The sequence below is a fragment of the Daldinia loculata genome (genome assembly GCF_022478755.1).
Source record: "Daldinia loculata strain CBS 113971 unplaced genomic scaffold F4817scaffold_42, whole genome shotgun sequence".
Classification (NCBI taxonomy): Eukaryota; Fungi; Ascomycota; class Sordariomycetes; order Xylariales; family Hypoxylaceae; genus Daldinia; species Daldinia loculata.
Window position 1 is genome coordinate 269,646 of NW_026054896.1, and position 24,296 is coordinate 293,941.

General features: G+C 44.1%; 5 protein-coding genes across 5 annotated transcripts; 4 read left to right on the top strand and 1 right to left on the bottom strand.

The window, feature by feature from the left end:
- Window positions 1–280: 280 nt before the first annotated feature.
- F4817DRAFT_360257 (FAD-binding domain-containing protein) lies at window positions 281–2,401 on the top strand (the record flags this gene model as incomplete). The annotated part of the gene is made up of 4 exons (XM_049306259.1): window positions 281–291; window positions 377–913; window positions 986–1,377; window positions 1,443–2,401. The coding sequence occupies 4 exons, from the start codon at window positions 281–283 to the stop codon at window positions 2,399–2,401; spliced, it is 1,899 nt and encodes a 632-aa protein (XP_049156923.1).
- A 1,660-nt stretch (window positions 2,402–4,061) lies between these two features.
- On the top strand, window positions 4,062–4,751 carry F4817DRAFT_367062 (uncharacterized protein; the record flags this gene model as incomplete). Its single annotated transcript, XM_049307068.1, has 1 exon — window positions 4,062–4,751. One exon carries the CDS (start codon window positions 4,062–4,064, stop codon window positions 4,662–4,664), a length of 603 nt encoding a protein of 200 aa, XP_049156924.1. The 3' UTR covers window positions 4,665–4,751.
- Window positions 4,752–8,916: 4,165 nt separating this feature from the next.
- On the top strand, window positions 8,917–10,559 carry F4817DRAFT_191989 (uncharacterized protein). The gene is made up of 4 exons (XM_049298468.1): window positions 8,917–9,594; window positions 9,646–9,783; window positions 9,842–10,173; window positions 10,227–10,559. Exons 1-4 carry the CDS (start codon window positions 9,267–9,269, stop codon window positions 10,239–10,241), a joined length of 813 nt encoding a protein of 270 aa, XP_049156925.1. The 5' UTR covers window positions 8,917–9,266; the 3' UTR covers window positions 10,242–10,559.
- A 751-nt stretch (window positions 10,560–11,310) lies between these two features.
- Window positions 11,311–13,992, top strand: F4817DRAFT_192052 (uncharacterized protein). Its single transcript, XM_049298469.1, has 2 exons — window positions 11,311–11,688; window positions 11,747–13,992. The coding sequence occupies exons 1-2, from the start codon at window positions 11,633–11,635 to the stop codon at window positions 13,887–13,889; spliced, it is 2,199 nt and encodes a 732-aa protein (XP_049156926.1). The 5' UTR covers window positions 11,311–11,632; the 3' UTR covers window positions 13,890–13,992.
- Window positions 13,993–17,824: 3,832 nt separating this feature from the next.
- On the bottom strand, window positions 17,825–22,779 carry F4817DRAFT_318119 (uncharacterized protein; the record flags this gene model as incomplete). The annotated part of the gene is made up of 4 exons (XM_049300892.1): window positions 17,825–20,430; window positions 20,486–21,506; window positions 21,567–21,743; window positions 21,805–22,779. 4 exons carry the CDS (start codon window positions 22,777–22,779, stop codon window positions 17,825–17,827), a joined length of 4,779 nt encoding a protein of 1,592 aa, XP_049156927.1.
- Between the last annotated feature and the right edge of the window lie 1,517 nt (window positions 22,780–24,296).

The following is a 24,296-nucleotide window of genomic DNA, read 5'->3' on the forward strand; positions in this document are numbered from 1 at the left end:
CGCCGGTGTCATCGGTAGTACATATACTGCGATAAAATATCGATTGATATTATTGTCTCCAAGGTAACCCCCCAAATGAGACTATAGACGCACCTTATATGAGGAATAATGATGGTCATCGGCCCATTTCACGATGACTTTGAACGATATCGGTTTTGCCAGTGGCTCGGTAAATCTTGAAGCTGCCCGCGAAGGAGTTCTAGCCCCTACTTTCGATAAGTACCTAGGGAGCATTTCTCGTGGATGGTTATGCCTAACCGAGCAATATACATAGGCCGCTATGGCCGTAACGTTATTATGAGGTTTGTTGAGATCTTTCGTGAGGCGTGCTGCAGTATAGTGCGTACTGACAGATCTTCGGCATCATGAAGCCGAGTCTTTCTTCCATTTTTGCGGGCGTATTTCTTTCCGGGGCTATCGCGCTTAAGCCAGGGGCTCTTCTTTCGGACTCCATTCAACTCACCCAAGAAGATATCGGTGACTTCTCCGCCATAGATTTTGGTGATGAGGCTACAGCTTCACTGGATGACAGCACCGTCGATGGCTGTAAAGTCTTCCCGGGCGACAGCGACTGGCCATCTGTCGCAGAGTGGTCTCGGTTGAACAGGACTCTTGAGGGCGCTCTGCTGAGACCAACACCTGCAGCAGCCGCTTGCTACCAAGGACCCGACTATGATTTGGAAAGGTGCACGTACTTATTTACGAATACATCCCTTTCGCACTTCTGGATTGACGAGCCACTTGTTTCGTTGACAGAATGGTCGCAAGGTGGTACTTGTGCGCTCGCCTTGAACCCCCAGGGGAATTGTACGCGTGGTGGATTCCCCGAATACGTTGTTAATGCCACGAGCGTGAAGCATATCCAAGCAGCAGTCAACTTTGCCAGGAACAAGCGCATCCGGCTAGTAATTAAGTAAGATGAGTCCACTTGTCTAGACCTTTAAAACCGCCCAAAGGATGAGAACTCCTAACAGCATAAAAACAGAAATACAGGACATGATTTTGGTGGCAGGTCGGTGGGAGCAGGATCCCTTAGCATCTGGACACATCATCTAAAGGCCATGGAATTTATCCCTTCGTATGAGCTTGGGCCTTATCAGGGAAAGGCGGCTCAATTCGGAGCCGGCGTCGAGTCGTGGGAGGAACGTAACCTCATGGCGGCCCACAACATAACTGTAGTCGCGCCCGGTTGGGTCACGGTGGGAGGAATCGGCGGCTGGATGAGCTCGGGGGGCCACACGACGATCACCTCTAAATTTGGTCTCGGAGCGGATCAAGTACTTTCTCTTGGTGTTGTAACTGCTTCCGGCCGGTTCGTAACAGCAGATCCGTATACTAACCCTGATCTTTTCTTCGCATTGCGCGGCGGTGGTGGAGGTACGAATCTGCGTTTCACGGTTTATTGTGATGAGCCTTTCTTGCATTATTAACGGGTACAATAGGAACCTATGGAGTGGTGACTTCGGCTATCTTAAAAGCGCATCCACCAGTTTACCTAACGTCAACGTCGTTAAGCCTCACTCTTTTGGAGCCAAGGAATATGACATCCCCTATCCCCGGCATACTCACTGATGCCGAGAAGTTCTGGCAGGGGGTTGGCACTTACTATAGATTCGCTGCCAAAATATTAGATGCCGGTGGTTACTGTTTCAGCTACATCTATCCCCTTCCGAATAACAGTTACAGTTTCGTAACCAGCTCAGAGTTCACCGACTCCACGGCGGCAGCAGTCTACAAGTTCATGCAGCCATTATACGATGATCTGCACGGTCTCGGTATCAACGTCACTAACCCGCCGCTCCTCTTCACCTCGCTCTACGGACTGCCCAGCTTAGGAATCGGGTCCCCGCCAGGCAACACCAGATACAGGTCCCGACTGCTCCCGCGCGAAAACTGGGAGGACGACGAGCTATGGAACAAGACGATGAAGGCGATACGAACGGCCACGGAAGGGGGCTACGACCGGGGCTACTACTTCCACGGGACGATGACCTCGCCGACGGAAGAAGTTGCAGGGTGGCCCGGCGCCGAAAACTCGGTCAACCCGGCGTGGCGCAAAAACCGCATGCACGCGATGCTGATGGACCAGACGCCGGACCAGTCGACGGAGCGCGACACGATGATGCAGGGGTACATGGACCTGCTACGCGAGGTGTCGCCGGATGCCGGGTCGTACATGAACGAAGGAGACCCGGGCGAGCCGAACTGGCAGCAGGCGTTCTACGGACACCACTACGAGCGCTTGCTGCAGATAAAGCAGCAGCGAGACCCGTGGGGTGTATTCTGGGCGCCGACGACGGTTGGGAGCGAGGGTTGGGCGGTCCAAGCCGTGGGGTATCCCGGGTCGCAGAATGGGAGGTTGTGTCGCGCTGAGCAGGTGGGAGATGGAAAGGAAGCGTGACCTCTTGTATTTACATGCCTGTTAGGTTTGTGTTGATGATAAATTGAGTATTCTGACCATAGCGCGACCCTCTTTTTTCGTTCTAGTGACGGAAGAGCAGGGCTAATCGCTTGGATTAATGATACTAGTTTTCACATCGCAATGATAATGGTAGTCGTCACAATCTTTGAAGTGTAGAAAGACTGCGCCGAGTCCTTGTTCAACTTCAAAATCAAATCAAATCAAGCCACACTAGGGCCAAGCCAAGTACCGTGCAGATCCCTGATCCAACCCCTTAATCAGGGGCTATAATAAGTAGGGAGAGATCAAAACCACCAATTCCCAACTCGTGCGTAAATAGAATATCTTGCGATACGTAAGGTTGATTACCATCGTACAGGTTTGAATTAAAGGCCTGGGCCATTAAAGCGACGAGGTTTCTGTTCTACCAGGAGATTTAATTAGTTCGCAAGTACCAACTCGCACCTCGGTTACTCAATAAAGGGGTAAATATCAACATCAAGTCATATAAAAGATAGAAAACACTGTTACATTTGGCGTCAAAAAGGAGCAGCCGGTAGGTTGTCGTTGCTCTCACTGAACAGAAAGAAGTCAAAACTGACATAGTCGATAGATATGGAGCAACTGCTTTGGATTATGCGAGGATATGAGGCCATGGGGACGTGGCTGAATTTCTGCAAGCTGGCAGCTCGAATCAAAATGTTCCAATATAAGATATAAAAATATTAGAAGGCGGAAGGGATTTATTATAGCTTAGCTACCTACGCATTAGCCTTAGCTTTCTTATCAATAGTCAAGTGCCTAATATATACTTACCTGGCTACCTTCTGGGCGCCTATTTTAAGTTGCACAGATGAGTAGCAGGTATTACGCCAGAAACCAAGAGCAGATATACCAAGATACCCAAAGTCTATTAGTGAGTTTTAACCAAAGAGATCCAATACTGATCTTAATGCAACCCCCGCCTATGAATAGTTTCAGTATTCTTATGTATTGCTAATAAAACTCAAATCGACAAGCTGCAGTGTTCTGAGCAACAACATTTAGGCTTGTTAGATCTTTTCCAAGTCAAGGTCGATCCTAAACGTCCTTTCGTTGGCATAATAAAATCAAAACTCGGCCGAGAATATGGATATCCAATATTCACCTAGAACAGAATTGAAAGTTTTAGTCTTACGTGTTTATAGTGAATCAATCCACTTCTCCAATCATTATTATATACTTAGGTAGGTACCCACGCCTTATTCGTGACTGTTAATCGTATCTCATATATCGGAGTTGCTAGTGCATTATAGTATATGACTGGTGCTAGATCTTAAGAACCGAGTATTCAATATAGCTTCAATCATATCTTGTGAATGAAACTAATAACATGGGATATACCATCAAATAAACAACTCACAAAGTAGTAGATTAAACATCTACCAAGTAAATGTAACATCATCTTGTTCTAGACGTGCCTATTAAGCTTCGGCCAAACACCTCCTTTGTGATTCAAGTCAACTCCACCACAGTATAAAGCCCCCTAACGACATAGTTACGATCAAAAGAACCTATAATCAGTTAGTTAATATTAGACAAGTAATTGTATAGAACAAATATCATTAACGAAAAAATAACCTAAGTCTATATATACCATGCATCCAATGCCTCGATGATAATGCCTACTACTCAAACACAATCCAACCAACCATCATCCTGCACCCTAAAGCATCTTCACTTGGACAGCCCTATTCTTAACGGCTTCGAGGAACGTCAATATCAGATATACAGCTTCTCCAGCAATCATACAACCCATCTACCTACCGCAGCCATGTTCAACGTTCTCAAGCTCGCCTCGCTCGCTCTCCTAGCAGCTCCCACCGTCCTGGCAAGCGATATCATCGTGCAGAACAACTGTAAATTCAACGTCTGGTGTTCCGCAGCCAAGAACGACGGGGCCTCCAGCGCGTTAGTCAAGGTAAAAGCTGGCCGGCATTACAAGTCCCCACTCCCTGCCTACAACGACAATGTTGGCTCTGTTTTGAAATGTACCGACGTATCTGGTTCCAGGAAGGTATTCCAAGTCGAGCTAGCGGTGCAGAATGGTAGGTCGTGGTTTGACCTGTCGGCTATCGACGGTGACCCATTCCTCTCGCACCACCGCCATGCTGAGCTCGCGGGCCAGTGTGTTATTGACTGCCCTGCCGGATCTACATCCTGCTATTACCCTCTTCAAGTCGACTGTGCCAGTACCGAGAATGCCGTACTGACTATTTGTTAGTTAGTAGCGCCCGAGTTTGAGCAAGTAGGCCATGATGCCATAGTAGATACTAGAAATCTGGATACTTAAGAAATGGCGAGTTGTTTTCAATGTTTCAGTTGTTAAGTTTACTGCACTTATACATATTTATAATACCTTTAGTTAAATTTACTGTTTATGTCAACTATTTATAATCTTGCCTTTATGATTTATGTGATTGAAAGTTATAACTACGTACTTCTGAATAGTTAGTTAGTTAATTGGTAAAAAAATATATATCATGAACTGTAAAGAAACGGTCAAGAATATGATCAAATAACAGGTATATTAGAAAAAACGTGACCAACTACCTTACATTTGGTTAAATACTACCCAAACAGTCGCAATTCTATTCTCATGTTGGGTAGATATTGGTCTTTTTGGCCAGCTATTAGTGTTGCGCACCATATATTTTAGAACTCAGATAGCACTTGATGATATAATGACGAAAATCACCAGTTATTGACAACTTTTCATCATTGGATAATTCTGTTACTTAACCTGTAACTATTATTTATCGAAATATTTAGAGTATCGAGAGTCCGAGATATACAGTGGGCTAAGGGTCGAAATAGGGGTTAGCGCTTGACTAAAGCAATCCTGCAATTGTTTAAATAAGCTAGCGAAAAGACATATGTCTTGCTTTTTATGGAATCTTTTGGAAAAAATAAACTAAAAATATAAGCCCAGGGCGTGAATGTACGAAGTAAGGAGACAAAAAATCATAATTTAGTAAGACTTATACTGTTGGTCCGACATCTAATAATAGGTGGAATACCTGTGACCTATGTACCTAAGACTTTGGTAAAACTCTTAATCATGATAATTTAGTCGCCATAATGAGCACTCGAAACTCATATATAAGAATTGCGCACGCATCGTTGAGCATACATAAAATCCTTAGGTATGCAGAAATTGTCTGGGCATGCTGGGATGAGAATACCGGCTGACCCGATTGAATATTTGATCTTGGCGACGATTGGCGCGCTACGATAGGACTCGGGACTTAGGACCGACTCATGAATTTCACATGAATGGTAGACACAGGCAGAAAACACCTCAGGATTGGATGTGGTATGATTCGACTAGCGATGATATGTAATTGGCCAGCTAACAAGAGAAGGGATTCATCATACATCGTTCGCTTGATGTTGTGTTATGTCGGCTAGCTCAGATGCTTGCTTTGCACGCGATAATGTAGATATAGAGCATTCCTTTGAGATTTGGGATAAGTGCTCCTACGGCCGTGGCATAGGAAAATCCCCGCGTTTTTAAGGATCAAATGGGTGGCCGTCCTATCTTAGGATCCAAGTTATTACTGGATGTAGAAGCTCTGGAGTTGGACATGCCAAATTTGGTTATGTTGCGAAAAATGAGGATGCTGTTGTGAAACGACCTGTTCTGTTCCTGTTGTTTAAGTAGACTTGTCAATTTGTTACAGATAAGTAACGTAAACACAGTCACGAAGATAGAAGCTCGATTCCGGATGGATGGACGATTGGACGAAGGAACAGATTAGGTAGTGAGTTTTCAAGGCTGGTGGTGAATAGGTAGGTAGGTTCGAATCGCTGCTATTAAGGAACTTAAGCCTTCACTGTAATACCTACATAGTGTGAGGTGGTCTGATAATGTACGTAATGAGGTATGTATCCGAATTCTAGGATCCATCATGTACCTAAATACGAATGAAAGGAACAATAAGGTGTGTACCTAAAATGTTTTCAAAGCATCGAGAATGTTGCGGAGGTGTGGGTGTTCAGCCTCACTCATGCATTATGCAAGTCATAGGGCCGAAATCTAGACTCTGGAGTCCTGGACGAGAAAAAAAGGGACACAAGGTATCGGGTTGACGATAATGAGCTTTGACGAATCTGGGTATATGTGGATATAAGACCTGAAATCTCTTTCTCGAATCTCTTGTTGGAAACGCACGGACAAGCAATTAATTGTCAGTCAGGTCTGTATGTAAGAATTGTCTGTAAGAAGTGCCGAGAGTGATGAAATGATCGAATAGCTCGGCTGTGGAAGCATTCGAAATAATTTGTTCCTCTTGTGCTGCCAGGCTGCCTGGTTACATACTCTTAACGGTTTGACCGTCTGTTGCCGTGTGTTTCTTGTTTCGGGTTTGGCTTGGCAAATTCGCTACTTTACCTTGCTTGGCTGCTTGGGTTGCCTTGGGGTTGCTTGGGCAGTTTTCTTCTTCTCGTGTCTTATCATCTTCATCTTCCTATGCAGCGTGCATAAAGAGAAAGGTTACGTCGCAATGTCAATCTGTAGATCAAGACTCAAGAAAGTACCATTCTTAATTCAAGGTCGAGATTAATTATTGGATTTGTCGAATTGAAGTGAGGATAATGTGCTCGATACTGGATCTTGTTAGGTTGTAATAATGGGTGGCGAAGGCTTATTGGGAAGTTAAGAAAGATGGAGACGGCAGCCAGATTATGGAAGCAAACACCCAGACACCTTGACCGGTTTTGTAACACCTTACTGTAGCAAGTATTAACTATGCTTATGCACAAATAGGTACTTGATATACCGATGCATATCGTGTACGTGCGTAATTGAGTTTCACAACGTGTAGCGCCACATACAATGCACTTGAATGCACTTCAATTAAGCGAAGTAGGGTAAGCGTTAGGAACAATAACTTGTCCTAGGAAAATCCACGCACTTCCCATAAACCAGCTTGGAGCTTATGAACGGATAAACCCGACATAAGTGCAATAAGTGCAAGACGATACGGGTGCGGATAGTTCATAAGCCCATAAAAGGCATAGTCTTCTCCTTTTCTATCATTATGCGGACCAATAAAACGCAACCTGTGGGGAAATACGTATAGAGACGTTCTCGGGAAAGTTTCAGGGGTTAAGTGACAACTTAAGCTCAAGTACTAAAGTAGCTAAAGTACCTAGGTATGTACCACAGCTGAGTGGCTTGACACTACTGCAAGGGGTTTGGAGAAGTCCAATGGGAAAAGCGGATAAGTAGGGGAAAATAGTTCATCAATTGATTAGCCAAATAGGTAGGCAAACAAAAAAGACGAAACTCCAAGGTAATGATGGAGAGAGGTTTAAAATAAGAACGGTTGGAAAATAAAAAGGGTATTTACAGGATAAGAAGAAGGGATAAAATTGAAGATAATTGTGTAACTTGGAGCACGTAAGAGTACATGTACATAAGCGGTGGATAAAAAGATAAGACACTGTGTAAGTGTAACTATTAAGCACGGTGCTGCAGCGTATTTACTTGGACAAATTTCCCCCCTTGTCCGATGTAATTTCCCATCCTCTCGCTTCACATTCTCCTTCTAGTAAAGAGCGCAAGGAGCCTGCCGCCTATCCAAGTTGTATTCCACTTATCTTTATACCCATTCTGCCATTTACGCCCATCTGGTGTATGTATGTACATAACCCATCACCCACTACATACCCACCACCCACCGAGACCTGCTGGCCGCCTGCCAGCTTTTTTTCCTTCAAGACCGCGCGATTGCTACCACACCTGGCCACACTGCATGTAACCACTAACCAGTCACCAGCCAGTCAAGCTACCGGTCCCCCTCCAGTGTAACATCGAAGTACCACATAATCAGGTACGTACATATTCTAAAATACATTAATCGTAGGTACACAACGTATGTACCCAAGTTAAAGTGGGTTCGGTTCCTCTATGACTGGGGGGTCTATCCCGTTCTGGGTTCTTAGCCTCTGTTTCTCACAAACTCACCTCTGCATCCTCGTGTCTTTCTCCCTCTCCCTCTCTCCCTTTCCGACCCTACACCCCGACCTGCCTCTCTAAAGCAAAACAACCCCCATTCCCACACTCCCTAAAGTTACTCAGGCCAGTCAGTCAGTCCACTCGTTTCCTCGTCCGATCTCGACGTGTCTCTCATTTCTCATCTTCTGAATTCGTCGTTTTTGTTCCTTTCCCTCACCTTTACACCGCACCTTCGTAGGCCCTTTTCGCCAGGTCATCGTGACATCGACCTCTTGAACCAAATAAAGAAAAGAGGGTGAGTAGAATTACAACACAACACACGACACTTCCCTTCACCTTCCTCGACTCTAGCACGTTGCCGAATACACGTCCGTTATCCCGAGAACAGATACTTTGTTCCCTATCATTCAACATTTCACTGAACTTCCCAAGGGCTCGTCAAAGGAGATTAAGGCGCTACTTAATAAATAAGGGATTCTAACAAAAGCTATTGATTTAGCCGGCCATTGTTTTATACGTTCCCTTCACCTGTTCAATTGGGTTTGCCGCCGCCGAAAGACCATAAAGAACAACGTACAAATCAATTGCAAACCGACGTCACTGCCACGAATACTATAATCAAAAGATTCGCTATCTCCATTTACATGATCTGGATGACTTCATTGCGATCCAGACTTGTATACAAGTATTAACCGACGAAGATCGAGATACAGTACGAAATACGACAAGGACATTATCGGCTCCCCCTCCCTAGAGGAGATTGAATCCAACCTACATTAGATTCCTATCCTCTCCAGTCGTTGATCGGGTTGAGAGAATTAAGTTTTCGGTAACTTAACATCAAGGTTAATAATTTTCAACATCATGTCACTTCGTCAATTTGCCGTTGCGGCTATCCTGGCCCTAGGTCCTCTTGCCAATGCGAAGAACTTGCAGTCGCCAGCAACGGATCCGATACCGGGAACAGATACCGTCCACGGATGTTATAAATCTTTGGGAACGTTGAAGCATCAGCAAACAATCCAATTCAACTCGCAGGGTGCATGCGCAGGCCTGTGCCGCGACAATGGTAGCCTCGTGGCTGCTTCTAATACGGAAGAGTGTTACTGTGGTGACCAATATCCTAACAAAAGCGACTTAGTTGATGATTCTGAATGCACCGAACCATGTCCCGGGTTTGGCTCGCAAGCATGTATGTAATGTTGATGATCTTGTATTAAGTGCCATACTGACTTGCCAATAGGCGGTGGTCTTGATACTTACACGGTCTACAATACCGGAAAGAAGGTATCAGTTGGTGAGGCACCGGCCTCTAGTTCTTCCACTTCAACTCCATCGAAGACTAGTTCAAGCGTTTCAGACGCCCCAGCCAGTACTTCTGGTATGCGCCTATTCACTATTTCTCGTTAGATCATGAGTTTGTGCTAATTATGTCGTAGATATTACCGAGACCGTAACAGCCTCTACTGAACCCGAGACGGGCTCCGGAACCAATGTCGCCGGTATTGCAGCTGGTGTTGTGGTTGGTGTTGTTGCGATAACTGCTTTTGGCGGCGCAGTTTTCTTCTGGTTGCGTCGAAAGAGAAACGCCGAGATTGAAGAAGAACACCGACGAAATGCTGCTGTCAACGCGTTCATTGGTGGCGGAAAGCCTCCCAGTAGCAGCGGCGGTGTTTCGATGACCGACTCTCGTCTCGACCCTGTTATGAACCGACGAATGAGCGACGGTAGCATCGCTGACAACCAAGATTACTCGCGAAGAATTCTAAGGGTATGAGTTTCTGTCGGCTCCAAAGTGGTAACGCGGGCTAATTAATTTTCCAGGTTACCAATGCTTGAACCCATCGCAGATATCACGATGAACGACTTCCGCTTGTAACACTTTTTATTCACATCGGCATCAACGGCGTTTCATGGTGGCCATTCGTCATTGGATGATCGATCAGACTAGACGATCCCTGGCGTTATTTGTATTGAGGTGTAAGGAATAACATATTGGGTGGTTACAATATAGGACGATACTCCCCGGCCTTGCTACTACCGACGAAAATTTCCTACGCCGTCCTCTCCTTTTTCTTTTGCACGTTGTTGACCGGCCGTGTCACAATTTGCAGTTCGACATCAACTTCGGAATTTCTCGCGAGATCTATTAGGGCCCGGGCCCAAAAGGAAGATAGGCTGCATCCGTCATAGGGCGATATGCATTTTGGGTGCTGTGCTACGCGAGATAGTTAATTAAAAAAATGAAGCCAGAGGTCTAGCGGCGGCCTAGGGGAGTTTTGAGCGGATGTAACCGCCCTGTGCGCGAAGAGTTCTGATAGAGGATTAGGCATTAGTGATCATTGAGAGGACTTTGCTGTATATTATTCAGATAGTCCAAATGACTAGGCATTTGCTCGTGGACTTTGGTATATACGTGTGTATTGTAGTTCTGTTTGTACATGTTACTTTTGTAGGTTTTTCTAATGACTTTTTCTAATGACGTTTATCAAGACTAGTTACCTGTTGTAATATTTCGTGAAATACTGAGAGTATTATCGTAAGTACATAATTAAGGGTTATACCTAGATGCCATGTTACTGGTAACATTACGTCGAATCCGGGGTAATCGTCAATATCAATTTTTAGACGCCAAATACCTACACCAGGTTTGGCCAGTCACGCGTAACTGCTATCACCAGTTCAGGTCAGATGGGCTTCTAGCAATCTATCCGCTAGGTAAGGTAGGTAGGTACCTAGGTACCTATGTTTGTGAGGCAGCCGGCTGGCAATGATGATCAACCCGGCCAAGCGCGAATGACGCTGTGGGGATCGTCAATTCTGAAACCGGGCGAATGAATACATGTACCTATCTGTAAGTGCTGCTTGTTAGTGGTATGTACGAAGTACCTAGGTACATCTGTATGGAGCTAGAGCTAGCTTAGTCAGTACAGCTAAAAGTCACGTGGCCCCAAGTTTTTGAGCTATCCATAGCTTCGTCGCGTTAGTCAATTGTCTAAATCGCGACTTCAATTCCAACAACCGCAATCGTCCTGACAACATCTACTTGTCTACATACCTTAGTTTTACATCACGTCTTATCCTTGATTGAAGATCCCTTATGACGTGATGAAATTCTAGGTGGGTATGAACCTGGGCCTACTGAAATATCCGGTTCCCTGTTGTCCTGCTTCTCAACAACCTTGAACTCTTTGGAAATAGCTACATCTGAAGCTCTGCTCACCATCATCATGGCCCCAACCACAGTGCCTCGCGTTCGCCGGACTGCGCAGAACACTCAGTATACGTACATCTCCCCAAAAAGGCCTGCATCCCTCTCTTTCTGTCTAACTTCAGCTTCTTAGGTATACCCTTCCCCGTCGCATCCATGCTGTTCAGACCTACCCTGTTCTCTCGCCCCAGGGCGCGACTATCTTAATATATGGTCACGAGAGTGGTATCACAATAATATGGCGTGGAGGACGGCGATTTAAACCCGAAGTGTTTAAAGAAGCTGAGCGTGGCCCTACAGCTAAGCAGAATGGCAACCCCCCTGCGGATGCCGTCATGATCATTGATTCTGACGATGAAGATACTGCGCCCGCTGGGAAGGGAGGATCGTTCGTTGATGCGCCGCAGTTCGAAGAATCGCTCGATGACGACGTGCCATACCCCGAAATTATTCAAACCCTCGACCTGGAATTTGGCACTGCTGTCTTTCATCTTGCGGCATTGCCCTTAACACCTTGTACGGCAGAAGATGCTGCATGGGGAGGTACGGATATCTTAAAGGATAGGATGGTGTTCGCTGCCTCGTGTTTGACTCGTGAGGTCTTCCTCATTACCTTACCCCTTGTTCCACCATCCCCCCTAAGCAAAGCTCGAGCCGAGCTGCAAGAGAATCTCCTAGCAGGAAAGGCTGGCAATGGCAAATGGGGTGAGACTATGACACTGCTAGCCGGTCAAATAAAAGGCAGTGATTCCTTAGCAATGACGCTCATTAGACCAAAGACCGTATCGGAACGTAGCAAGTCGAGCGAACGATCGCGTTCAGAGTCTAGTGCGCTACCTCGCGTCGTAGTAGCCGCTCATTCCCCCGAAGCTTCTGGCGCCCTACGACTATGGGACGTGCCCCTAGAGGATTCATCCAAAACAGGTCGACGGATCGAGCCGTTCCAAACCGAATTCCTACCCAAACCCCTTGCTTCTATCTCCTTTAACCCTACTCACTCAACCCAACTTCTATGCAATGCGTCGCCTGAAGCCGTTAGGATATACGACTATGCGCTTGCCTCGATGCCTCCTGACGATCTATCCGAGGGACCATTCCCTTCGCAAGGCTCTTGGCTCATTTCGTTCTATCCCCCTTTTGCCCGACCCTCTTCATCGCGGAAACCGATACTTGCGGCTTCGTGGATTGCCCATGGTCGTGCTATTCTCGTTCTCCTTGCGGATGGTCAATGGGGCATTTGGGATATCGATGGTGTTTCCCCTCAAGGACCTGCCCTGTTTGGCAAGCCCGGGTCTGGTATCCGCGGTGACGCATTAACGGAATTTAACGTCTCTGGATATGTCGAAGGTACAAGCCCTCTACGAAACCCTGCCTCCCAACGGGGCTCGAGTGGTAGTTCTGATTTCGTACCTATGACTCCTCACTCTAGACGCGATGCTCTCACAACTTCCCATGGACCTGAACGTTTTGCACCAGTTAGGGGAGGTATCGTGGTGACGTCGCTACCAGCCAGTGCAACTACGACGGCTGACGAGAGCGTTGCCTTGTGGATCGGAGGTGCTGAACATATTTTCGTCATACCCGGTGTTCTTAAATTCTGGGATGCACAAATTCGTAAGGGTGCTGGCGGTGGCGTCAACCTCTTTAGTGGAGCGCAGCCAACCCGTATGGTACGATTAAACGATTTAAGTGTCGGACTAATGGGCGAACGTTGCACCGGTGTTGGTGCCATCGTCCGCTTTGTTGAGAACGGCGACGCAAGCCTATCTGGAAACGAAGGCTTGCCCGTCGAATTGTTAGTATGTGGCGAGGGAAGACTTGTGATTGTTAGGGAGAGCGAGACGGTTGTCGGCACTAAGATTGGCGGAGTCATCGGTCGTCGGAAGAGACCAAGCGATCGCGTAAAGGAGAACAGCGCCATCGTTGTCTATCCTCGACCACAACAGCCCGGTAGCGTTGCTTACAACCTCTCTGTTGGTCCTAAAAGAAAGCTCTCGAAACTTGGGATGGAAGGTCTATTTGGTGAATCGCCTTCGAACGATAGCACTGCGCAAGCTCAAGCGGAGCACAGGCCTTTACAATTGCCAACAAGGCCGAGAGGTGGATTCGCCTTTGCAGACAGCTTGAATGCTGCTGCCGACGTCGAGCAACAGGAGCTGGAAGACGAAAGAGATGTGGAGGTAGAGATGCTGGATATAATGGAAATCGACCGCGAACTGGATGCTCTTGATAACGGACGAGGCCGAGGCCGTAAGAAGGTTATCTTCGACTCATAAGTCCAAACATTTCATATCGACTGATGCGTCCTACACTGGTACTACCGAAAGGGGGTTGGATTTAGATATGATGTACGATACCCCCTTGCTGACGCCCGGGAGTTTAGGAATGACATTCATCATGGAAGGTAGTAAATCGGGAGCATTACTCAAGGACCCTGTTCTGTCATGATATTTCATCTATGAGAAGTTTGCTAAACGTGATCTAGATTTTGACAGTCCCTCGTCTCTGGCATCTTTCTTTGTCCCATATTCCATATTCCTTGTCAATAGTTCTGACTTGACAGTTCCCCGTATTTTTTATTTGCCTTTGTCGAACCCTTTTTCTTTTCCGCGCGGCCAGGTGGAGCACAAGGCGAGAACCTTCCTTGAAGCTCTGTAATCCATGCGGTACATTGAACGGGACACTCTGCTCTAGTGTCCCAAGCGTCATTATCTTTTTACACATGGCGCGCGCCGACGGTTCCAGGAGGGAACATTTGGGAGGGGGCTTGGGTTGGTTCGGATTTCTATGCGAATTGACCGTTTGCCCTCCCGCCCTTAGACGGCCCTGCTATCTGTTCTACGCGATGCGCGAAAACGGGGGGCTGAGATGGGGGTGGGAGACGGGATCGTCGGTACATTTTATATTTTATATTTTATACTTAGGGCTATCTTTGGTGGTGGGATGATTGGGGATTTCTCTTGAGAACCTTATCATTGTTCTAAGTATTGCTACTGTGTACCTAGATAGTTTGTCATCAAGTGATGGCATGGCCTATGTGACTGCATGCTCTGATAATTTGGATCGGCTACTGAAAGTAACTGTTCGGTCTAACTTTTTTGTGAAATGGGTTTAAATGGCGTGAGGTGAATTAGTACCTGGTGGATTGGTACCTAGTGAGTTTTACTTATATGGACTTCTGGGGTAAGGGTTCCAGTTGCTTTCGACGTGCTGCTAGCTACAGGTAAGTACCTAAGTCTTGCGCGGACTAAACTGCCCTTGTGGCTATTGAAATCACACATAAAAGCCATTATTAACCCCCTCCCCCCCCCGCGGTGTTTAATAACACACCCTCTTAATACACAAGACTATCTTTAGCTTGTTTGACAAATGCCCCGTTCCTGATGGTTGAGAAGTAGCGTAAGAGTTAGTTGAAGTTTCATTACTATTAGTACCGGTAGTCTCTCGCTTCTAACTTACCTACCTCCTATGTTTGGCAATCTGAAAATCTAGGGGTTGGCATGTCAACTTCAATACGCGAATAGGATAACCTTCCCTCTCAATAGATATTCAATCGGGTTAAACACGACGTGGTAAACGAAAGGATGTGCTAGATTCCTACCATAGCGGAAGAGGGGGGTTTGGGAGAATGATTTTAAAACTGGAATGGTTTTGTACAACGCAACGTTTTTAGGTTTTAAAAGCTTTAATTGGTTAGAATTTAAAAATAATAAGTTTTAAACTTGCTTTTAAAATCTTATTTTATAAAAATTGTTTTATAACCGTAAAATTATTTTATTTTATATAATTGTTTTTAAAATAAAAATAATTATTTAATTTTTAATTTTAAAAAAAAAAATTTTTTAATAAAAATTTTAAAAACATTTTTTTTTTTTTAAATTAAAAATTTTATTTTTTTATTTTTTCCGAAGTAAAAGTTATAAAAATTAAAATTAATTAAATTTTTATTTCGAAATAATTTAATAAAATTAACCATTTTATTTTATTAATTTAAACGTTTAAATTTTAAATTTTAAACTTTTTAATTAATCATAAAATTTATAATATATATATAAACGTAAAAATTATAAATTTAAAAATTAATTTTTTTAATTTTTTTAATTTTTACTTTATTTTTTTATGTAAAAATTATATAAAAATTATATAAATATTAAAATTATTTTATAATATTAAAATATATTAAATTAATTTTATTATTTTTATTATATAAAATAGTTTTTATATATAAAATAATTTTATATTTTTAAAATAATTTTTTATATTTTTAAACTTTTATTATAATATTATAACGGTAATGTATAAATTTTAAAAATTATATTTTTTATTTTAACTTTTATTATAATTAATATAATATTTTACGAAATAATTATTTTTTTAAAAACAATCATTTTTTATAAAAAAATAATTCCCGGAATTTAAAAGTTTTAATTGGTTAAAATAAATGGGTTTTTTACACGTGACTTTAAAAAAAAAGTTAAAAATTAAAAAGTTAAAATGTTTAAAACTCGAACTTTAAGCTTTTAATTTTATTATAACATTTTTATTAATGCGAAAATGTTTTAATTAAATTAACGGTTTTAATAAATGGTTAATCCATTAATGTTATTAACAATTAATCCATTATTAAATTTTATTACTTACATTTTTATTTTTTTAATATTATAATAATATATTAATTTAATTAAAAAAATTATTTTTATATAAATAAAAATAATTTATATAAAAATCATTTTATTTTTAAAATTTATTTTAATAAATTTAAATTAAAATTTGTTAAAATTAAATTTACGTTTAATTACGTTATAAACGCCATAAAACGCTTAACCCGTGTTATTATATTTATAAATTATAAGTTTAAATTTTAATAAATTTTAATTTAAAACATATTTAACATATTTAACCATAATTAAAATAATTTTTTTAAAAATTAAACTTTATATTTATAATAATTTAATATTTAATAATAACGTATAAAATAACTTTTATTTTTATAATTTAAAATTAATATTTTATTTTTTTTACTTTTTTATTTTTTTTACATATTTATATAATATTACGTTATAATATTATAAACTTTAACGTTTAAAAATATATAATAATATTAAAAATATTATATTAACATTTATAACCACGTATTTAAACTTATATATACATTTATAACCACGTATAAAATAATTTTTTTTTAATTTAAAGTTAATAATTTAATTACTTAAATTTTCCTATTATTTTACATGTTTATATAACATTATATTATAATATTATAAACTTTTAACATAATATATTTTTAAAAACGTTATAATTAATATTATAATTAATATTATAACCGATATTACGGTTAATTATTATTTTAAAACGTTTAAAACGCATATATTTAAACGTTTAAAACGCATATATTTATTAATAATAAAATTAATAAATATTTTAAATTAATTAAAACTTATTTTAAACACGTTAATACTATTGTTTTTAATATTGTATTTTTAATATTAAACAATTAATTGTGGCAAAAATCGCCCAAATTGCCTCAGACCAAAGATGCGAAATTCGTGGGGGGGGGTAGGTTGGGGATGTGATTGGTTAAAAAAAGGTGTGGCGGGAGGGGTACAACAAAGTTCGCGTCACTGGTCTGAGTTCACTGAGATAACCCAAAATATGATATCTCAAAACCATACTTTGCCGGTATGGTAGTTAACTAGTCCTAATGACATCGACATAGTAAACTTCATGTCGTTATATCACACCTACCAACCGGCATTATCTTGCGTTACGACAGTCGATCTCACAAGTTCCCTCGTCATCTACACGGCTCGTTCATATTCTACATGGGACACCGTATATTTTCCCCACGCTTACTACTTACTCAGCTATCTAATATAACAGGGTATATCGTACACACCTCCCACTCCCAACGTCTAGAAAGCTAACAGCTATTCTCCAACAAGTCCCATTCTAGTATCAGTCTTTCCACCACTTCTAACTCTTCCAATACTCGCCCACTATATAATGCTATATAAGAAAATCATAGATATGCAGTTTGTTTCGAGGTTTTTTTTTGTTTCTTTTTCCAAGCCAAATATGCACGACGTCCCCATGCTTTAGGTATGCAAATGTCTGTGTATGTACAGTCTAGTTCCGGTGGTAAGCAAACGTAAACAACATCCCCCGCTCCCAGCTTGATATAGTATATACAGAGCTGCTGGCTCTCGAGAAATCACGGCGATTGTCTTTGCTGTTGCAGGATCCCCAGCCCAACGTCGGAAGTAGTGGCTGTTTCCTTCAGGTTCCCTTTCCTGCCTCTTCTACTCAGCCTATGAGGGCTGAACCTGGACAATGTTCGGGAAGGGCTTGAGGATATGGGCGGGCTATTGCCGTTGCCATTACCGGCCTTAGCCCTAGCGCTGCTCGTTACGGGAGTAGACGACGCCTCTCCCCCCTGTTGTGGTGACCCAAACTCCACAACTCTACCGTCTGCCAGTCGGATCCCGCCTGAGCCAGACCGCGACATTGGCTCAGCATCCTTAGGCGAGTCTAGGTCCGGGCTTAGACTGATCCTAGAAATCCTAGTTAAACTACTGAGTCGGCCACTTGCCGACCTATGACGACGGCTGTCACTTCCCCTTCTCTTAGGCTTGAATCGTGAGAGCAAACTCGGAGAATTCGAGGAATGAGACAATCCTCCCGTCGCGGTGCGTTTACGACCACGAGTCGATTCGCTGTAGAGCGAGTAGCTAGTAATCACGGGTTCGAGCTCGAGCCCGTCTAATCGCGGGCTGGGCTCTGTCTCTACTACGCTTGGGCGGCGCGAGCGAGGTCTCTGCATCACTTGAGATTCTAGCGATGAGCTATGCGCTAATGGAGAAGTGGTATGATTTAGAGAATTACTCGAGCCGTGGCTGTGGCTCGACTGGTGGCTCGGATCGCGCGACATAGGTTGACTAGAATAGCCTTGAGGGTGCAAATTGGGTGACATGGCCGACGCCACCCATGGTGGTGGATGTTCCGATGCGGGGAAACCCTCCGGTGGATTGTGCACCGTATGAGGATATGGTAGGCTTGGAGGAGTTCGGATTGAAGGGAATGACTGAGATAAGGGTGGATACTCATCATGTTCAACGATAGAACGTTGGGGGAGTCGAGTAGAAGAGTCCCATTGACGAAAATTAGGAGCAGGAGGAGAGCGTAGGCTGCTGCTGGAGTTGACTTCGATTGGAATTGGTGGCGGGGGAAAGGGGCCTGTAGGATGGGACGGACTGGATCGTGTAGATCTTGATAAAACCACCGAGGATGGCCTTGAAGCTCGCAACGAGGGAGAATGTGAAGGTGACGTCGAGGGAGGTCTTGAGGGCGGTCGCGAAGATGGTTTCGGCACGCGGGTCGTCTTGCCACCTTCTGGTAACGAAGTTGTCTGTGTGACCAGAGGGCTTGGTACTGGCGGCGATGTAATAGTGAGTGGGGTTGCAGCTAAAGGACTAGAGATTTTGACCGGAGCGAGTCCGTCGAGTGATACAGAACGATCATTCTCTCTGCGTTTCAGAATCGAGGTGGCAGCATTGTTTGGCGACGGAGCCGGGCTTGAGAACGTTACGGACACGGGATAATCGTCATCGACTGCGGCCTCGGCTTTGGCATCGGCGTATGATGGCTTTCCAGCTATCAGCCTTGGACGTGCGACCGAAGTTGTATCACTAACTGATTCAATGTTGTCTTCGGTGCTTCTCTGTTGCGATGAAGGCGATCCCCTATTAATGCGATCGAGAGTTAATTGCGCTTTGGTGGCATCCGACGAAATGCTCTCTGTAGAGGAGCGTGGTCTAGACATCTGCTGAATTGTTGTTGCGTTTATGATGCCTTTCGCTGTCTCGCGGCTGATGCTGACGCGTGGATCACTTAGTATCTGAGAAGCGGCTCTCCAAGAACCAGCGTGGTCACGATAACGCCGCTCAGCGTGCCTTTTGATGGTTCGATGATGGGGACCAAAGACCTTACGTGTGACTTCATCATCGTCCGGCATAGACATCGACTCAAAAACTTCCGTTGGCACTGGCTGTGGCGTTACTGTCCTTGAATAGTCTACATCGTCGTATGGCACGCCGTGTGGGTAAGTGACATGCCAATGATAAGGGTTGTAATCGGTGGCGCTGTAGATCGCTGGAGATTCCAATGGCGACAACGGCGAGTTCTCATCATATAAGATGTAAGGCTCGACTATGCTATTATTGCTTGGAGGCGTCAACGAGTCTTCCTCAGATAAGCTGTTAGTCCGCTCAAATACGGAGACGACTATTGGTTCGGAACCCTGACTAGAAGCGTCTGTGATCCGTTTAGTGAGCTCATCGATTCGTTTATCGATGGTGCTTAAACGCGATTCGACAAATTCCCGGCACTGCGTGAGATCGGGATGCCTTTTCTCAAACCGGCTGATGTGAGCTAGTAATCGCTCGCCGTGGATGCGAAGCCTTCGGAAGTCTTCAGGCACTCCTGTCTGGGGGTCGTCAGTGGCCCGACGGTCGCTCACGTCGAATGCTTTACAAAAGATACATATTGCTCGTTCCAACCAAAACGGCGCTTGTTTCTCTTCTGCAAGCGCATCGATGAAAAATGCCTGAACAATTCCGTGAACTCTTAGTATGTCGAGGCTGTCTTGGCCCATATCGACACTGCGGGTACTATGCGAGCTAGCTGACGAAGCTTCAGTGCTCTCATTCCTTTCAACAAGAGCGAAAGCAATAAGTATCTTGAACGTGTTATTCAATGAAGACCTCTGAGTTTCGGGATCTGCAGTCTTAACCGGGGTTCTCTTGTCCAGCGCCTTTGCTCCTGGAACGATAGTTAGTAGGGAGAAATTCGGCCTGGGAATATCATGACTGCATACCTAGTACTATCATCTCGACAGGAATATGCGTGCCGAAGAAAGATAGTAGAGACATCAAGTTTAGCGCAGCGGTAGCGCCTCTGTGCTCGAGCTGCTCACGGACCGCCCGGTACGCAAGAAGATTACCGACCTTCGGGCGACTTCGGAACGACCTTAGATACTTCGCAAGCGGTTCTCTAGTAGCCTTTAGCTGCAGTGCTGCGACGTGGATCATGAGAGGTAAACGGTCCATTAGTTCAACCAGCTCCTCGGCACGTCTTAAGTCATCTTGCGTATATGGCTGCCTTTTGCCCATCTCCTCGAAGAGTAGCTCCTGGGCTTCTTGCTTCGTCAGTGCGTCCAGCGCAATGACTTGAGGGTTATCAAATTGGTACTCTTCGCCCGTTGTTCGCTCTGTTGATGTGTAGATTATACCGGTATTTCTTGTGAAGGGGATATAATGTTGAAGGCCTACAAGGTCAAAGTGGATGCCATCTAAGATAAGTAGCCAGTTGTCATTGACGCTCAACCATGTGTGAACAGCCTTAACCATCTTATGGGTATCAATGAGTCCACTCCTGTCTAGAAGCCTCATCTCGTTCAACCCCACCGTCTTTGCTATGTCCCAGAAACCGTAGTCCAGCTCCTCTAGGGATTTTGCCCTGATCCAAAAGATGCCGCCAGGATAGTCGTATCTATGTTGGAAAACATACTGTCGTGCTAAATGCGTCTTACCACCGCCAGGCATGCTTTGAATCAGAACGGACGAAGTTCCGAGTGATCTTCTCTTGCGATCCATTAGCATTTTATGGAGTAATCTTAATTCTTTGGCCCGGCCCTTAAAATAAGTATTAGGACGAAAGACTGTCGGCTTGACGAATAGAGGCTCTTGAGGGGGGTTATCATCAGATTTAGACTGCTGAGAAGGGAAATAATCTTCTTCCGATGGCTGATTGGGCGTCACTGGGCCGGTAATAAGCGGTCTAGGGTGATGATCGATCTTCGAAGGGTCTGGGGTTGAAGGTAATGTCTCATTAAGCTGCTGCGGAACTACAGAAAGAAATAACAATCAGCTACGGCTTCTCGATCTTCGGTGTCTAACGCTTTCTCGTAAATAATGATCATCAATCTCCTCAATCTCGAAAGGAAGCTGAACATCTTCAAACAATGAGCTCCCCAAATACCGATCATGATACCGGTCTGAGCTACTTTCTAAAAAGGGTAGTGCTGGTAACCTACTGGATCCTTGACCAGCCTGTTGAAAACGCTGCGAGTCAAGCTAGTCGAGGTTAGAAACGATTTCATTGTAATTAGTGTTTGGTTTCGGGGGGGCAACATACCCATGGCTTCATTCTCTCTTCTATTTCATGTTTGGCCCTTGCCAGCTTCTCATCCTCCTCCACCCTCCACCGCGTGGTGATGACGTCTGGCGCATCGGCAACCCAATCTCTAAGGGCAGTAGCTATAGTTCTATAGCCCGGTGCATTTCTGCTCTCAAATTTGCACATTCCGGAGTGAGTTGCCTCGATAGAGAAATACGTCACGCCCGGAAGCTGGGGACTAGCGGAATGAGCGTCAACTATTAGCATCCTAGTTCCCTTTAGATCCGACTTGTGATTCTCGTGTGCCATAAGAATCTTAAATCGTTGATAGATATCGAGAAAATGAATATTGATGTTTTGTAGAGTTTCATTATCCCTCTTCAAGGTCCTGAGAAGAACCGACTCCGATTGGAAGAAGGTCCTTGGGACTACGGCGTCCGACATTGCCTGTAACATCGTACCCCATGCCGCTAAATCCGAGCCTGTGTGCGGTGTACCGAGGAAGACGAGACCATACGTAGCTACATATATCGATCTATAGTCTTCATGCTGCGAAGATCTTAGGTCATTCGAATATAGGAGAGCGCGCTTCACCAAGATTCCGCCCAGGCTGTGACACACCCAGATGATGGGATTATGAGATGTTTGCTCATCCTTTCGATAGTGTGTGAGCGACGTTACTAGGGTTTGGGCATGCATGTAAATGAAGTTATCGCTTGGGTTTGACCCATGCTTCTTCGAGTATACATCGGCATTATATCCGTACACGAGTATATTCGCGCGGGCATCTCTAAGAGAAGTCGGGAGCAAGTCGGTAGGCCAGAAGACGTCATTCTTGGCTGTCCAAGTCTTTTGCGGATCGCCGTTCAGGCCGTGGACGAGAACAATGTCGACCTTGGCGTCGGGATGGGTGTAAACTGCCGTCGTCTCGTAACGCGAGATTTGTTTATTGATCGAGCCCTGCGGGGAATCCGGGATTAGCAAAACACTCATAATTGTAGATAGGAACGAAGCCGTCCGAGTCCTGAGGATTTGGTATACTCCTAGAAGTCGTATCAGGAAGCATCGCTAAATACGAGCGATTACCACAATAGGACTCTGGAGTGAAGGGTGGCAGGTCTACGAAGAGCGGTTGGGACGATATACCAAACCCCAGATGCGCTCAGGTACATTTCAAGCCAAGGGATTAAAAAGAGAGGAAAAGGTTTAAACATACCATGCTTGCTTGCGGGCAAGATGAGGACTCAAGCCAATATTATTACCTTTTTCGTGGTGAGTGGGTGTATGTGTAAGATCCGTAACTGGAAGACGTGCTTCTCTACTTATAAAGGAGGGTCAGATTTCACTGTGATCAACGTCGCGCATGACATCAGTCGTCAATAATGACAGTACTGAGCACGGAATACAAGAAATCATTAGAGCCGGGGGATATATACGGTATACTTTAAAGAGTCATAGGAAAAAAGGTAGATGGACAAGTATATTTCGGGATATATTTCGGGACAGCCTGACCAGTGGCTACAAGACAGTCCCCATACGGTCAAGTTTCTCTCCATGTGCTATTCCATGTGCTATTAACACGACGTTGCCCTGCTTAAAGTCGAGAAGGTCGAGAAGGTCGGATGATTGAACAGTGCTAAGATACGGTCGAGGCGGAATTTGAAAGTTGGTTGAACAGGTCACATCGTAGAGAGACACTAGGAAATAGAGGGTGTACAAAGTTGAAGGGAGGAAAATGAGATGTAGCAGGAAGTAGCAGGATGTAACATCACGGGGCCTTCTAGTTTCTAATGCCGTCAGCTGTTCGGTGTCTATGGAGAAGTTTATGGGTGTCCTCAGCCTGAGGCTCAGCAATATTTAGTTTAGTCATACTCTACTATTTCCCCACACCACCCATACTTTTTAACTAGGTAACCTAATCTTTATCCTTGATCAAAGTTGCGACGAGTTGCCTTGTAAAGGTTAGGTAAGTGAGGTAGTGTACCTGTAAACGCTGTTTGCAAACGCTATAATAAGCTAGAGTATGCAGTAAGACGGGTGGGCCGCATATACCGTACTGGCATTATATGGGTTTCAGGAATGATTCCTTGTGTAAATTATCATATTAGCCATAACAAAGGTTAGAATGAGAAATATGATATTTTACGAGATTATTATTCTTTTAAAAATAATCATTCCTTGTAAAAGAATGATTCCAGGAATCTAAAGGCTCTGATTGGCCGGAATAAGTGGGACGGAGGTCATGTGACCTCAAAAAAGCTTAAAAAGCTAAAAAGCTAGGATGCCTGGGACTCGAACCCCAGGCTCCTAGCCCCACCACAACATCCCCGCTAATGCAATGCGGGAGTGTTTTGATTGAGCTAACGGCTCTAGTGGGTGGCCAGTCCACTAGTGCTGTTGGCAATTGGTCCGTTGTTAAACCTTATTACCCACACTTTCATTTTTTAATATTATTGGGCCAATTAGAGAAACTATTCCTATACAAGCAATGATATCCTGTACAAAAATCA

Coding starts and splice junctions, on each gene's coding strand:
- F4817DRAFT_191989 (XM_049298468.1), top strand. CDS start 9,267: ATGTCACTTCGTCAATTTGCCGTTGCGGCTATCCTGGCCCTAGGTCCT. Junction 9,595..9,645: donor CGGGTTTGGCTCGCAAGCAT/GTATGTAATGTT, acceptor ACTTGCCAATAG/GCGGTGGTCTTGATACTTAC. Junction 9,784..9,841: donor CGCCCCAGCCAGTACTTCTG/GTATGCGCCTAT, acceptor ATTATGTCGTAG/ATATTACCGAGACCGTAACA.
- F4817DRAFT_192052 (XM_049298469.1), top strand. CDS start 11,633: ATGGCCCCAACCACAGTGCCTCGCGTTCGCCGGACTGCGCAGAACACT. Junction 11,689..11,746: donor GCGCAGAACACTCAGTATAC/GTACATCTCCCC, acceptor TCAGCTTCTTAG/GTATACCCTTCCCCGTCGCA.